Here is a 17,155-nt window from a genome sequence, read left to right on the forward strand (position 1 = left end):
GCACAGCACTGTTATGGGTGGGGGGAAAAGGTTATTTCAGTGGAGTCAAATGCAAAGTAACCTCTTTAGGAAAGAGGAACAGAAATCTTTTTGGTTTTTGTTAGAGGTAGCAACTCAGAAATGGGGGTAGTGGATCATTGATGGTAACAGCCTCAAAATGAGCTCATTCTGCAGTTTCTTTCTTTAAAAAGCTCATGCTTTTCCACATGAGTGTCAGAGATGCAGGAAGAGGCTCAAGGAAAGGCTGAGAGGTGCTTTCAAAGTGATGAGAATGCTGATAGGACATGCAGGCCAGATCTGGTGTTTGCATTCATTACTGGTTCAGAAATGTAAGGGAGAGTGAAGAAGCCACAGAAGTTCTGGGGCTAGAAAAGGTGCTCTGCCACATGACACTTCTGGAGATCACTCTGGTTTAGCCAAGAGCAAATGGCAAGGTGACTCAAGGCATCTCAGTGTTATCCTGAAGACAAAACAGGTTCTTTGGCTAGAAGCTAAAGACAGTCAAATTCTGTTTCTCCAGGAAAGATGAGTTTTTCCTAAGGTAGGTTTAACACAGTGGAATGTTGCCACGTCAGGTACTGGCACGCTGGTGAACCAATGAAATGAAATGACATTAATTTCTAAAACAAGTGCATGAATTTGGCTTCTGGGGGAAATGTCCTGTCTAGTGAGAGTTTGCCTGGTGTCACAGCTGCTCCTCTGCAGTTTTAGTTGGGTACTCCAGCCCACAGGCTGAGGCTCACCATTAAAGGCAGGGTTTTTTTCCTGCATTTAATTTTTCTGTACCATCCATGTGAGTTTGCAAGTATCTTTTCTGTCAGCTCAATAATTCCTTTAACAGACATTACCCATCTAATTTAGGACGTGGTTAATACAGTTAGTATCAGTCTTGGTGCAGACAGCATCTGGACGTTAACCAGTAAAGCATAATATTAGCTTATCCTATGTATTTGTATTTATATATACATACATTATATATACATATGTATTTATACTTGAAAGTCATCTAGGTCTTTAAGAGGTGAGTCTCAAGCCACAGATTTTAAATCCCCAAATTGGCCCCTCAGGAGCAAAGTTTTAATTATATCTTCTCACTAAATTTGACACCAGTCTTCTCATGAGGGGAGCCTCACTGCATCCATCTCTTGTGCTTGATTTTTTTATAGCATTTCTAAAAAATACGATTAACTTTAAAGAGTATTTCAGTAACATTTTAGCATGGTCCACCAATCCGGTGATTGCACTGTATACCCCAAAGTTTTGGTGCCAACGAATGGTTCCTACTGCAGGATACTGCCACTATTTCAGAACACTGATTATGTTAGATTATATTTTGGGAGGGGGGGAGGGGGCAGCAGTAGAAGACATTGATAGTTTAGCTATTAAACTCTTTCCAAACGGGATTTAGCAGTGTTGGGTTTGTTGCAGTTCCACGCTCCAGCTGCACTCCGGGAATGAGGGAGCGGCAGCGGTGGGGAGCAGCCGTGAGCGGGGAATGCGCTCCGGCTGCTGCCGCCTGCTCAGCTCGCGCGTTCCGCAGGGAGCTGCGAACCGACCGCGGCTCGGGGCTTTTCTGGAGGATCAAACTCACTCCGCGCGGGTGACTTTGATCCTCCAGATAAAACCCCACCGAGGCCGCCGCCTCCACGGCGGCTTCCCGGGGAGCGGCAGCGGCCGCCCCGCGCCCCCTGGGCAGGCTGTGTCCCGCCGGAGCCATTTTACGGAGGCGCCGGCACGCGGGTTCCGCCTCCCGGCGCTTTGTGCGGAGGCTTCACGTGGCTTAGACCGAACGCGGTTACAAAGGGGATATAACAGTTTTAATAGTGTTTTCAGCATGAAAAACGGAATTCAAAGGTAACTTTTCCATCGTTCGTGGGTAGAGGGAACAGGAACGGACCTGCGGACACAGGAGGTGCTGACCCAGAGGTCTCTGGAGCCCGGGGCGGGGGGCGGTTCCCGCAGCAGCTGCGGTCCCTTCAGCAGATTGTCATTTCTTTAACCAATGTCTAATAAAATATCACTGTTCCTGTGCTCCCCCGCCCTGTTCCTGTCTCTGTGCATTTTGTGCCGTCCCGCGGCCGCCTGCAGCCGCAGCCTTTCGCTGCTTTGTGCATTGGCCGCTTGAATTTCGATTGAAATGTCATTTCATTGAATTTCGTTTCTCTGCGGGCTGTTCGAGCCTGACTTTGTGGATTCCGGCTCAGTCTCAGCTTAGCCCTCCTCCTTTTTCATCAGCTGTTGTAACAAGGTAGCCGAGACTCCGTTTTCAATTCATGCGGGAAAAGCCGATTCTTTATTCACATCACTTATTTTATACATTTTTCACAGACTTCATGTGCAGCACCTGTTGGCTGGTAGTTTTCTTATTTCATTTTTGGTCAGAAGGTGAGTAGTGTGTATGTGCTAAGATTCAGGGTGTTGACATTATTCCTTTATGGGTTCTCATGGAACAGATCTGTTTACAGCTCTTGTTTGCACAGATGCACTTGTTTTTCAATCCAAGAATAGGTTGTTGTGTTAACAAACATTTCATACAAAGATTATTGCAAATTGCTTAACTACACTTAGAAGGCATGACAGGCTAGCTGTTAATTTAATAGAGCAGGCCTGATTTTATGAGGTCTTTCTTTTATAAATTCTTCTCTTATAAATTCTTTCTTTTTATAATTTCTTCTGCATGTCTCAACCTGTATGGCTTTTTTTTTTTTTTTTTTATGTCCTTCAGGTAAGATTTTCCTCCTCCTTTGTACTTTGTAATGATGAGTGAATTCCACATGACAAAAGTAGAAGATGAGGTTGTCCTCAGTTAGGGAACTCCTTGCTTCTGTAGATCTATTAGAGAATTATTTCTTTAATTATTAAGTCACATCTTTTAGATGAGAAGTGTGTGTATTCGCTTGTGCATAAATCTCAAACTTGATTTCTTTTTTAATTTCTCTTTTACTTTGATTTTAAAATTTTAAATTCCTTGGCTATCTTCAGTTGCAGGGAACTGGAGTCAGGCCAGTCCACTGCTCCCTTGTGGACAAAATTATGGTTTGATGGGCAGGCACTTGGAGGGAATCTCTGCCTCTGGTGTCTGTCCTGTACAGAAGCTTGCATTGAGCATTCAAAGCTTGTAGGGTGTGTTTGTGTAATCAGGATCTATCTGAGCACATTTCCATGCTCCACAGTTTTGTACAGCTGCCAAATGCAATGAGACCCAATAAAATGCAGGCTTTGGTGGCATTCTTGCTTCCAAAGCTTCTTCAAGTGTTTATAACAGTAATTATGTCAAATTATGTAAATTAGCCCAGAAAAGACTCCCATCAGCTGGGTGATGTTCAAGAATTTTATTGTTCGGGCTGTTTGTCATGTCTTCTCTTAGGGAAATGTTTGTTTTGGAGATATTTTTGTGCTGGGATCTCTTCTAGATGTCTGACAGCTCATCTAGTTCAGTTTGTTCTCCACTTTTTCATTTAACCAGAACAAAGTTAGAGCTTGTAGCAAAAAAAAAGTAAGCAATCAGAAATTAGACAAGGCAGAGAAGATAGAGGCAAGAATTACATGGTAGTAAAAAGGTGAGAATTTTAGTAAAAATACGATTTGAAACATGGCCTCGAGGAGGCTGCTTTGGCATCCTGAGGCACGAGGAAAGCAAAACCTCAGGCTGTGAGCTGGTTTGGTGGGGAGCAGGTGCAGCACTGGTGGCAGCAGCAGCTCCCGTGGAGCAGAGCGCTGGCACAGAGCACCAGCTCAGCAGCATTTGTCACTGTCCCCGTGCTCCGTGAAGCTGTGGGGCTGCTGCAGGGGCTGGGGGTGGCAGAGAAGGGAAGTGGGAGCTGCACAGAATGAAGGACAGAGCACCTGGCGAGGCCTCGGGACAGCGGTTGGTAGAAACTGCTTGTGCCCAGCCCAGACCTCTGATGACGATGAGGTTTGATGATGTTCTGGAGAACCAGTACATTCTCAGTGCTGCAATGAGGTCTTTTCAGAGGGCAGATCCCAGATTTGGGGGATTTTAAGAAGTCTCTGAGTCTCCAGTCTGATTTCTCAGGTGTTTTGCAGTTGCCTGGCCTACAAGTGGAATTTGTCTCCATGTACCTCACCTGGGTGGCAGCAGAGCAGTTAGAAAGTTCACTTACCTCCTTAGGGCTCCTCCAGGGCATAGCAAAGGCAAAAGGAGGAAGCTTTTCTGTAATTACTCTTTATCTGGAACTGTCTTTCCGTTTCTGCTTAGCTGGACAGGGATGTGATTATTCCATTTCTAACCAGATGAGCCACACTCTCACTTTTTGCTGTAGTGAGAAATGCAGTAGAGGAGAGCTCTGTGTAAAAAGAGGCAAAAGAAACAACACCAGGCTGAGCTAAAACCATGGGATTTAATCATTTACAGCTGTTTCATACTTAGATAATTTAAGTGATTCAGCTTCGAGTGTGGCTGCCATGGAAATGTAGGAAGACTCTGCATCTACAGGGATGGACACTCACCACATCCTTCGTTGGAAGGAGATGATCTGCAGGCCTGTCCTGTTCCCTTATCTTCTGGTAGCATTGTGGAGCATCTTATACATGTGTGGAGAATTGTGGTTCTAGTCCCTGCTGAAGCTTTCCACAGGATGTTTTCCCATTCCTAAATCTTTGGAGGGAGTGGTTTATGCTATGCCCAGAAACTGTAAATAAAACTTGTTGCTGACAGCTGTAGTTACAATATGTATTTCTTAAATGTCATAGTAGGAATTGTTTGAGAAGGAAAATGGAAGACAGACAAGCATATTAATTAGTGAGTTGTTACAGGTATTCCTCAGATAAATATGATGATTTAGATCTTATTTAAATAGGTATTAGGTAATAGATAACGAGATCTTCTGTTCAGCTGTATAACGAAAAAACAGACCTTAAAATCCCTGAATTTCCATCTTGTTCCTCCTGCAGCCTCTGGCCTTTCAGTTACTCTTACCCACCTTTATCTGATGAACACAAAGGTTGTGCAGTGCTGCATTTTCCCCCGCCACATCCCAGAGAAGCACGGGATTGAGCTGCCTGGCAGGATTAAACTGCTGGGCTGGGGAGCAGGCAGAGAATCTCTGCACCAGTCCCAGATGCCCCCTTTGCTGAGCACACAGGGTGCAGGAGCAGAGCCCAGCACCATTACACAGCAGCCCTATTCCAGTGTCCACTCCTGTTTTCCATCCCTTAGCCAAGGACATCAGCCTGCAAGAGGGATTCATCTCAGCAGAGCTGTGTGTGCCCCCATCCACTCCATCAGATTCCTCCATTATGAGAGCCACAGGCTGGCAAAGCAGCACCATTGATTTATCAAGAGTTTGGATTTATGTGGAATTTCCAACCACAAAGGATGCAAATACTCTCAATATGTCTCTGTAGTTCAAGACATGCTGTACTGCTACAGAACTGTGTAATTAGGCAGTGCTGTTTGCCTGGCACCTCAGGACAGACAGGGATGGTGTGATCCTGTTAAAAGAGATACAGACTTTGATCCTGCAGAAGAAATATAAAGAAAAACAGAACCTAATTACTCATTTAAATGAGCCAATGGACTGAGTTAAGCCCTGTATTTTTAGTGAGGCAATCTGATTTTTAAGTAATCAGTGTTGCCAAGTGTGGAGTTTTGAACCTCAGACATAAAAGAGCAGTTCCAGAAACCCCAGGGCCCCACTGTTGGTGTAGTGATCCAGTACATCAGCAGAATTTCTGTATTTAGGTATTCTTTGCCCATTTTTTGATCAAATATTACCCAGGTTGCCTGTACCTAATATTTCAACTGATTGGACAACAGCACAAGATGTTACAGCTGGAGGATGAGGAAGCTGAACCATTGTTCTGCTCAGACATGAGAAAATGATAGTTAATGTTTCAATTTTCATTTTGCTCTAGTAAATTTATCCCTAAGACGTGTAACATAATATTCTTGTCATATTTTAACATGACAATATTAATTTAAAAAAAGGTATATTAAAATATTTATTTTTGAACTACATGAACTACATCTTACTAGAAGCCTATAAACATTTTAGTACCATTTCAGCAGAATGGAATTGAGAAGTACAAAAATCTGAATGCATACAGGCTTTCTCCATTTTGAATACTAGACTGCAACTTAAATATGAAAATGTATATGCAAAAAACATGCATAAAAATATGGAATAGAAATATTACTATAAAGTATTGTGTTTTAACAACTGATGTTGGATTTGCTTGGCAATTACTGCTAACTTATGCTAAATTTACTTGTTAATTATTGCCGTAGCTAGTGGTAACCAAAATTTCATTGTATCACTTTAGTTTTCTGTTTGGAGTAATTTTCTAGTAGCAAGTTTTAATCTTTGCAAATTGGTGTAGAACTTGCCAGCTAGAAAGTTTGTGTGAAATACAGCAGTAAAATGAGCTTTTAGTGGGTGCATTTCAAATCTTTTCTAGCATATCACATTATGCAGTATTTACTCTCCTGAGAACTACATTTAAGCTCCAAAGACACTTGTGCTGAATTAATTTAGAAGAAAGTTAACACATACCCATGTTTTTCCTTCAAAACAGATACCCTATTTGCATATTTTAACATCTAATTTGAATTGCCACATTTATTTACAAGGAAATTATTTGTTGGAGTTGCACATGAATTCTTCCTCACTTCAGCTCTCTGGATAGGCTGCAGCCAACAATGGCAGGTGACAGCTGCTGCCAAGGCATCAAAACAGTGGCCAAATGCAGAATCTCTCCTACAGCCTGAGTGATAACCAGCACTTACCCAGTGAGGGGCCTGAGTTTCAGGAGATCTGAGCTCTGCTTCTGATTCCTCCTTTGCATTACTGCACCAGTCTCTGCGTGGGTTCTGCATTCCCCAGCTGTGGGAGGGATGGAAGGAGTTCTGCTGGTGTTATTTCTAAGTTCCCAGCTGAAATCAAAACTCTGTCCCTGTCAAGTCAGTAAAAGTTGCATCTTAATCCCAATGGACTTAAAAGTGGTATGTATGTAAGCAAGATTTGGCTACCAAGTGATTGTCTACAGTCTGAGATAAGAAGATGAGAAAAATGTTCCCCTGGAAGTCAAATAAATCAGGATGAAAAAATTGGCAAGAAAAGAGTGTTTGTTACTCAGTGAAATGATCAGGCCATCAAGCATGGTGTCCTGAACCCAGGAGTGGTGACACTCAGTATATCAGACAAAAAATCCTGATTCTTTTCGTTACTGTCTGAGTAAACTGCACAAGGTCTGTGCTGCAGCAGCAGCAAGGACATTCCTTTCCCAATATCAGTTACAACCAGATTTGTGTGGTTAGTGGGGAAAAAGCCATTTTCAATAACTAGACACTATCATCAGAGTCCCAAAGAGCCCAGCCTGAATTCCCATGTGGGAATATGCAGATCAATTGAAATAGTGGTGCAAATTCATTTCCTAATTTGCTTCACTTGGCACTCAATTTATTTCTTAGGCTCTAGAGACTGGTTTAATCATAAGCATATAATGATAATGCAAGTAGTTCAGGTTCTGGGTTAAAATGCATTAAGCCTCCTTCTTATGGAGCATTCAGATTAGAAAACTTAGATTAATTAAACACAACACACACAAAAGAAGTAAAATTGTCATTCAGAACTTTTGTTTTCCAAGGGACTTATTTCTCACAAATAATTTCATCCAAACTCATAAACCTTTGGAAATCTGTTAACATGTCTAGGAAAAACATAAAAATTGTAGGTTTCCTAGTTGTGCTGAAAGGAGTTTCTCATTTATCTGGCTGGAGAAGAGTAATCAGTATAACCTATGCTAAGGCTGATCAGTAACAGCGTGAAGTTGTGTTCTTCACATCACTTTTCCATCTGTGCTACATTAGAGCAATATTTCCATCCCTGGGTAGAAAAAGAGAAGGAATGAGGCAGCGAGGTGCTCCTAGGCACAAGCTACAGCCGTGAGACGTGGAGGGGTTTGGACCCCTCACTACCAGCAAGACATTGAGGTGCTGGAGTGTGTCCAGAGAAGGGCAGCAGGGCTGCTGCTGGGTCTGGAGCACAAGGCTGGGGGACACAGAGGTGGCTCCTGGGGCCTTCCTGCCCTGGGGGAAAGGAGGCTGTACCAGGGGGGCGTTGGTCTCTTTTCCCTGGGATAGGATGAGAGGAAACGGCCTCGAGCTGTGCCAGGGGAGGCGTGGATTGGATATCAGGAAGAATTCCTTCACAGGAAGGGTTGTCAAGCAGTGAAATAGGCTGCCTGGGGAAGTGCTGGAGTCCTTGTTCCTGGAGATACTTATTAGACACATAAAAGTGACACCTAGGGACATGGTTTGGTTACAGCACTGATAGTGTTGAATTAATGGTTGAACTCAATGAGCTAAAAGGTCTTTCACCACCAAAACACTTCTGTAATTCTATATACCACAATGATACTACTTCAAATGGGAAGGCAAAATCTAGGAATACACAGTTTGCTGCAACACAGAGCACAAGATCAATTAACTAGATTAATTACCTGATCCACAAGACTGTCCCAGGCAACAGTACTTACTGTTTCCCAGAAATGAGCTGTGTTGAGAGCCAGCAGTTCACTGTAAGTCCAGGAGGAGGATTCCCTTCTTGACCCCTGATGTGCTCTCTTCGAGAAGATTGAGGCTTGATTTGTCTGAACGATCATCTCAGCATGCCTAAAAGGAGTTATCAGCACTCTTAAAATTAACTCTGCCCATCAAAAACATCCAGTCAGTCACTGAACATTGGCTGATGTCTGAGACAATGAATTCAACAGGTTTCCTATACTCTCATAAGTCACAATAGTTGCAGCAAATTCTTTATCTAACACTCCTTTTTTCCCTAGAAGCTTTGTTTACCAGTTCCTCACTGCTATTCACAGATACTCATACTTTTGAACACTAAAGGCACTAATTTTCATTCCTCTACTAAACAAAGTCCTGTTTTTATTTCATGTTACTATATTTTGTAATTTCCCCACCATCTGAATATTCCATCACACTTCAAAACATCTTTGTTGCCTTTCTCTGACTTACTCTTCAAACATCTTGAAGCAAGCCTAGATCACAGCAGATGAATCAAGCCTGAGTTGTTTGCAGAAATCATTTATATGTAATCTCAGAATGGAAGAGAAAAAGGTAACTTTTCTGAGCTTTTCACAAAATGCATTATTAAAACATGCAAATAAAGCAAATGTTTCCAGCGCTCCTGTCTTTTTCTTGGTTGTATCAAGATATTGTTTCACTACAGGCAGCTGTTGCATGGCACAATCAATGAAAAGAAAAACTGTAAAAAATTCTGGGTTTTAGTTAGAGAAAAATGATCCTGCAGAAAACACTGGACAAAGCATTAACTTCGGGTATTTTCTATGGGTCAAGTCTCACACAGGACTCCAGAGGTGTTTCAAACACAGGATTTACCTCTATCCAACTCCTCTCCTACTAGAGGGAGTGCAAAATGCAGCAGTTGTAGTTGTTGCTGTGAACTAACATCGTTTAGAAACACGTCTCAAGTTCTGATGTAGCACTTGAGTATCCAAGTTGGAGCACTGAGTAGGCAGGAATGTGGTGGGTTCTGCACATGCAGTTTTCTGAATGCTACTAAGTGGGACAGCAGGCAGATTAGGACAAAGGAAGACATCAGAGACACGAGTGAACATCATCCCTTTAGTGGTGAGGAAAATAAAATCAGAAATATCAATCTGTGAATCATCCCTCACCAACACATCTCTGCAGCTTGCTCCTTTAAGTTCCCAAAAAGGCAGTTTATTTCTGGGTGACCTGTGCTGTTACTGGGTGCTCAGGACAGCTGTGGTCACAAAAACCAAGCACACCATCCTCTGCAGAGGAACAAGCCAATTTTTTCCTTTCCCACAAAGGACTTGCTGGGTAAGCCTGGCTCTCAGAAGATTATCATAACACATCATCATCTGGATTTGATGCTAAATAAAAACCAAACACTGCCTTCAGCTGCAAATCCTGCATTTAGCCATAATTATCAGGGCGATGTATGGATAAAGGATTCCCTTTTCAATCTTTCCACTCTACCACAGCCACCAAGACAGTGTTCAATAATTCCAAAACTCATATTATCATTTTATTATCATAAACAATACTTGTTTCTGCAGATGTTCTAGCATGTCAGGTAGATTTCTTGGCCACTGCTGATACAGTAATAATTAATCTTTACTTTCTGAAAAATACCTTAGTCTGGCTAATGTATTGTATTCCAAAACTTGTATTTTCTTAGTCTTATCCCAATTTTCTGGAGTAAAACACATTTCCAGCTATTATATCCTAAAATGCTTCTTGGTATTTCAGTGAAGGCTTGAATTTAATTATCTTCAAGTTACTATTTTCTTAATCTTGCTATTAACGGGACTGCAACCTGTTACAAATTTGTGATAACTTTTTATATATGTGGAGAAATAGTAGTGATAGATACATATCCATGTTCCATTTAGTTTTGTTTATTTTTTTACTGTATCTCTGTAATTTGTTTTCTATTCCAGTTACATTCTCTGTATCAAACTGCATTTCCTTGTACCGGTTTAGTTGCTTTTATTTTAATACCTTAATTAACAGTGTCGTGTATTTCTACATCCTGGAGAGAGTCAGACAATCCAATCTAGAGTAAATATAGCAGAAGATGATTGCACAGATCACTAAAACCTTTTTAGTTACTAAAACCTGCTCTGGACATACAGATGAGTCTGCTTCATTTGATTTGTCACAGCTGCAGTATTAAAAATTTGTTGCAGCATTATGAAAATCCAGCATTTATGATCATGTAAAGCCTGAACGCTCACATGTCTTGGGAGAGGAATGAGGCAAAATTGTAATGTAGACATTAAAGTGGTGTAACTGTTGAATGATGTGTCCAATCCCACTGTCAGGGGATGTTTCACAGTATTTACACACTGAGTACCAGCAGGTGGGTGTAAGTGTTTGGGTGGCTACCTGACAACAGAACTTGAGTGCAGGAGGAGGGGAAAAATTAACTTTTTCCTTAAGAAATGGTTTGGCTGATCCCTATTATAACACTACTTACATTTACATTGTATGTAGTAATTAGTTTTGTTTATTATTGGAAAGACAAATTCAGATTTTAAGTGTGTCTTGTAAAAATTCTTATTTGCTTATCTACCCTGTAAATAAAGATATAAGTAGCTGAACATATACCAATATATTTTCGATACTACTACTGTACATGATACTTCATATACATAAAAGCAGTTAAAATACACCTTATTGTCACAATACTCATCTAAAATATATTGCAAAGCATGTCTTTGAGTAAAAGATAAGAATATACTTCAGTGAGAAATATTTCAATTAAAATAGTTCAAATTACTTGATGAAAAATTTTGAACAGCAAAACATGTTGTAGAGCCTGCTTTACTTACAGCTCACCTGTTAGACAAAGAGTTGGAAAATTTGTCATACTTCTTTGGATTCAAGAAGGAGTTAATCAGTTACCTCTATATTATATATATCTATGTCTTTTATAAACTGAAAAGCAGAAAATCTAAACTGAATAACATCATCCAATATTTCCAAGAAGCAGGCAATACTGAAAATACATTAATTAGTAGATGGAATAATTTTTTTTTGTCCTGTGAACATTTTCTTACTGCTTCAACATCCATACAGAAGTGAATCACAGAGGAATAGAAATGCCTTGTATAATCTGAATAATTTTCTTCAGGATTAAATTTGGTGTTCTAACAGTCACTGAAAATTTACGCCAGTGTTCTGGGGAAATGCACGAGGAGATCAAGTGTTCTGTGAGGAGTGGAGATTATCTCTGCCTCAGACACCTCACCATAATTCTTTGATTCAAATGTATCAAAGCAACAGCAAAGATTAGAGTTTCTGCCTCAAAGGCAGAGCGAACATGTAAATATTTGAGGTCACTGATTGAGGTCCAAATAGAAAATTAATAGACTACAGAATGCAATGATCTATACAGTGTGTGTGAGAGGAGGCTGGATGTACTTATTAACCTTTCCAGACATTTTTCTGAAATAGCCATGGTTGGGCAAGCAGGTAGGAGCATGTTTTTTCTCTTTCAGGTAGAATAACATGAGCTATGATGTGATGAGCAAAAGGCAGGTTTAAACTCTGAAATGAAAAGTGTTCACTTTAGAGTAAGTCCTTAAGAATAGCCATTAATCTGATTTTCAGTAATGCTGACAACCTCCAGTGCTCATTTAACATCCCTCATCTCTACCAGTGAGCAGGTCTGGTAACTGCATCCACCACCCCAGTAAACCAAAACAAATCCCACAGAACAGTTCAGCAAAAACTGTCTGATAACTCTGCACAACTTGGTACTGCAGGCACATCAAGCAGTGTTCGTGAGTGCCACACTGTAGGATAAATTCTGCTTTAGTGAGAGACTGGGAAGGAACCCCTCACACACAGTGGAAATGCGGAAACTGCAATGACTCTAAAGGAGGTCAGAAGCATTGCTTTCCACTCTGCCTACCAGGATGTTGACTTGAGACAGTGTTAATATTAAAAATACACTTCTGAAGCACTCGATCAGTTTTCTGTGTGTCTGAGTGCCAGCAGGAGCTGAGAACATTTGTGCTTCTCACAGGAATTGCTTCAATTTGCTCCACAAAAACCATGCAGTTTTCAGTCAGACTTGTTAGTGCTGACACATTCAGTCTATTTTTTACAGAATAGTTGACCTGGCTGCTTATTTATCCTCTTGAGACTTCTACTCCCATTGAGCTGCCTCTCATCATCAGTGATCTTAATCCTAATTCTGTTCAATTGCTCAGAATTCCTCTTGAAACTTGTTTCAGCCTACGGAATTGTGTTTAATGTCTCGTGATTAAAGAGATTACCCTAGGCTATCAATTTGTGCCTTTAAATTGGGAACTAGAGATCTTGCCTAGAACGGGGGAAGGAACCCAGATGGGCAACTCGCCTTTCGCTGAGCCTGAACTGTAGTAACATGATAAACCATTTTGCCAAGCACGCAGTAAACCCAATTATGAGAGTTTTATACAAGTTTGGATAACTGCTTATTTAAAAAAAGGCAAAAAATAATTAACTGAAAGGACACCTTTGCCTGCATTTGGCCTTAGGGCTCCAAATGCTAATGATGACGACAGACTGCCGAAACCATTCAGGAATGCTGTCATTTGGAGGCCAAGCCAGTTAGGGGAGCAAAGTATAGTGCTAGCTTTTGGTGCCTCAGCCCTGCTTGGCCAATTCTCTCACTGGAGTTGCTCAGTTTGTGTGCTTTAATGCTTACACAGCTCACTAGTTCAGGCCTTGCAACCCAGAGCTGACAGGACAATCCCACTGTCCCAGGCTTGCATTGGGCATATGAAGGGGTGAAAACAAATGCAGTTAAGTAGAAAAATAGCGGGAATTTTAAAGTAAGTACCATAGAAACCTTCCTGCCTGTACTTCAGAGCAGTTCTTTCATTTATATGGCTGCTGGAAGCATCCAAAGCTGTGTACACTGCACCCTCTCTGAGGGCTGAAGCAGTGGCTCTGCACAGACCTTGCATCTCTTAGAACAGCTTAGCTCCCAACAGGGCTTGAGCCTTCCCATTTCTCGTGTGTGGTTAATAAAGGCACGTCTTGCTAGAAGCATCTGTGCTCTCCACAGCACTGAATTCACACACATTAGCCACCACTTGACTTTGGTGTCTCTTTTCTATTCCGTACAGCAGCTCCAATGTGCTCGGCAGGGTGGGTTTCAGTAGCCAATGCAGAGCACTTCCCACACATCAGAAAAAGCTTCCTTGGCTTTTTATCTCCCAATTCACTTTGTTTCTGTTAAATAAAAGCCAGATTTCACATGAGGACACATCAGAAAGAGTGAAGGAGTGTGAGGGAGCTCTTTATATGCTGTTGTGGTTGCTTGCTTTTGTTTTTTTTTTTTAAGAGTACACTTTGTTTGTGTAGCTGCCTGTATTAAAGTATTTCTCATGAATACATTTACTGTAACACCTAGGTCTGCTCTACAAATCTTAGAAAAAAGGAAAAAATGTTGCCTCCACTGAAAACATCCTCCTTCCTCCACCCCCAGATCGACAAGGCATTTCAACTGAAAGAAACCCTTCACCAGTGAAACAAATGGGAATTAAGCAGAAAAATTCCAACTCTGCATGGCAGGCTTTAAGTCTTTAACGCTGTGCCCTCCTCCACCTGACAGAGTTCCAAGTGCAATACTTCACAAAGAAATGGAGAGAGGGAATTCTGTTCCTCTCCCTATGGCCAGTAAGTTAGAAATGACAGGAGAAGCCTCAGAGTACCATGCAGAGTCATATCCCATGTCCAGAAATCAGGCGAGTGATGGACCCAACCAGGTTAATTTACCGACAAGACAAAGTGGGACAGCTTTCCTCAGCCTCCAGGATCTGAGCTGAGGATGTGTCAAGCACCAGAGTCGGAAGAGAGGCAACCGAGAAATGAAAGATACAAAATTAGTTTGTAGCAACACAAAGCATCTCCAGCATCAGCTGATGAAACAATGAAGTTAATCTCGATCTTGGGTTTAGGCAGAAACACTTGTAAAGTGTAATTCCCAATTCCCAGTTTAAGCCAAGAGAGCTGACCCTGGGTGCCATGCAACACTGAGTCTATGCAGAGGAAAACCACACTCCACAGCCTTCATCAAGAATAAAAATGTCATGTCATTCCAGGAGAAAACAAGATAACTGTTCCTTTCACAAGGAGAAAATATCCATTACTTCAGAGTTTTACAAGTGAATAACCTAGTTCAGAGCTCATTAAATTAACTTGGAGAAAAAAGACAATCAACCTCACTAGAATGATCTCCAGAAGGCCAAAGTAACCACAGAGTGAGGGAATGAGAATAGTGGGGTGGGGATGTAGGGTGAGTGTCTAGGATAAGAGAAGAAATGGAATATAATAAAGCTTTGACAAAATTTTCGTCCTAGTTTCTTCAAATTTCTTGTATGTCATGCAGTGTTATTGCTTCTGGATAGTTTGGAGTTTATGCTCCCACCAGACAGCCAAATTTAACTACTGTTATTAATAGAAATGTCAATAACAGTCATGCAGCAGTGGGAAAATACAGTTCACTCAGCATTTCATTATGGAGGGGCATTAAAATGCCTCTGCAAGCCTGTCTGTCTGGTCAGGTGATCAGTGGAAATTGTATCAAGGCTGCACATAGACCTACCAGGAGGATCCATGGGAGCCACACGTTTTGAAGCTTTGTGGATTATTCTAGAAATGGTCCCTCTTACCCAACGCTGTATTTAAAATGTGGAGCTTTCAAACCTAACTCTGTACTACATCAGCCAGGCCCCAAATATTATTTTAGAAGTCATGTCTTAGGGAAAGTTCTTGCTGAGCCTTAGTGGTGGGATAGGAGAGGACCCTCATGGCACGAGCTGCCCTTGTCTGGGGAGCAGCCTGCTCCGAAACAGCACACGGCCCTTCTGTGGGGTTTATGCCAGTGTCCTTGTGATTATAACAGAAATCCTTCCCAGTTATGACTTTATAAAGCAAGGTATAACACAGATGTGAACAAAACTGTGAGGTGGTGGGGTTTTTATATAGCATTGGGTGTTTGGTTTGGGTTTTTTATGGCAACTATTTTTTCCCATGGTACATATAAGCAATTTAAATGCTTCTGCTCTTTCCATACTTCAGGTGTACTAATCTAATTCTTTGATTTTCACATTAAGCCCGTAATTCTCTACACAAGTCCAAGAGACTTTAGAGAAAGCCACTTTCAGACTTCTGTGCAATTACTCTACTCTATGTATCTCCATGTATCTTGGAAGAAACCTCCCATTCACTCATGTGTACAAGTTATCTTTTGGCTTCCTTAGACAGGAGAGAGGAGGAAAGAACCAACTGAGAACAGATTTAAAGGAGGGGAAAATGTAATTTATGTCACCTGCATGACAGTTTAATTGTCACTGAGGTCTATAGCTGTCTGTGTGATAGCAGTGATTTAAAGCTTGATGCCACTCAAAAGTGAAAGCAGGCTTTAATAAGGCAGCATTAAGCTGGGAATTGAACAGAATCAATACTGAAGATTAGCAACAAAAGATTATAAAAGACCTTTCATTATTCAAGGAATAAACAATTTTTATGCATTTTATCCTTTATATAGCATACCCTGGCTGTCTTTTACCTTACTTTGGTGTTCAGAAGTGCAGTAGAGCCACAAAATCAGGGCACTGAAGCAAACAGGAAAGCTTTGGCTCATGGTTAAAATGCATGGCGAGAAACACAGCTCAATTCCAGAAATCCCATTTGCTGAAATGGAAACCAGGCAATTGAGCCTATTGCAAACTGCATCAGAGATTAAAGCAGCCTGTGACAAAGGAACCTTCACTCCCAATCCAACGCTTATCTTGTCTATAACTGGGAAGCTTTTCGCAGTAGGCAGAGACTGGAATGTTCTATAACTTACATTACCCCACAGCAGCAATGCAACAAGATTGGTGTTTAACACAAACCCTTCTTTCTCTTTTTCCCCCCAATCTTTGTGCAGGGAGGTCCTATCCAGAACCGAAAATCCAAGCGCTGCCTGGAACTGCAGGAAAACAACGAGAACGAGTTTGGATTTCAGCTGGTCCTTCAGAAGTGCACTGGACAGCGCTGGTCCATAACAAATGTCCTGAGAAGCTTGTCATCATAGCAGACTAAATTTTGTACCCATTTCTTTTTGCTACCGTGTAGCAAGTACTGCATTGTCGCCTGCTGTACTGTATTCCTACGCTTCCTATCCCCCCCAGTTCCTTCTCGCCCCTTTTCTGTCTCTGGTTTGATTTTGTGAGTGTGTGGAAATAGGGTTTGTGGGCTGGAAATAAGACGTTTTTATTTCACAATGATGTTTTCATGACATTTATAGAGACGCTGAATGACAGGTGACGGGTAGGCTATCCTGAAGTATTTTACAACTGTAAATAGGAGGCAAATGGAGAATATTTATAACTCAAACTTTTATTGAATAAAAAAGTCCAAACACTATTACTGTCTAGCTGTCTCCATGGAAATCCATTTGGAAGTTAAGTGCTGGTTTCACTGCTTTCATTAACCCAAGCCTGATCTCGGCATGTTGCTGCAGAGCATCAGGATTCTCCAGACTCCAGATAAAAAGTTCTACCTGCACATGAATAGCTACAGTGAGGGAGGATTTTCTCCATTCTCCCTCTCCAGAGATCTGTCTAGGCCACTGTAGCC

At 41.4% G+C, this 17,155-nt stretch overlaps 1 protein-coding gene across 2 annotated transcripts in view; it reads left to right on the top strand.

Annotated features, from left to right (window-relative positions):
* The window catches only part of GALNT18 (polypeptide N-acetylgalactosaminyltransferase 18), a 212,844-nt gene extending 195,902 nt beyond the window's left edge, over window positions 1-16,942 (top strand). For both annotated transcript variants that reach the window (XM_063397923.1, XM_063397924.1), the window contains one exon: window positions 16,464-16,942. In XM_063397923.1, the coding sequence (XP_063253993.1) occupies window positions 16,464-16,610 (147 nt within the window). In that variant the 3' untranslated portion in view covers window positions 16,611-16,942. The remainder of the gene's footprint in view (window positions 1-16,463) is intronic.
* Window positions 16,943-17,155: the final 213 nt, after the last annotated feature.

The sequence above is a fragment of the Prinia subflava genome, chromosome 5 (assembly GCF_021018805.1).
Source record: "Prinia subflava isolate CZ2003 ecotype Zambia chromosome 5, Cam_Psub_1.2, whole genome shotgun sequence".
Taxonomy (NCBI): Eukaryota; Metazoa; Chordata; class Aves; order Passeriformes; family Cisticolidae; genus Prinia; species Prinia subflava.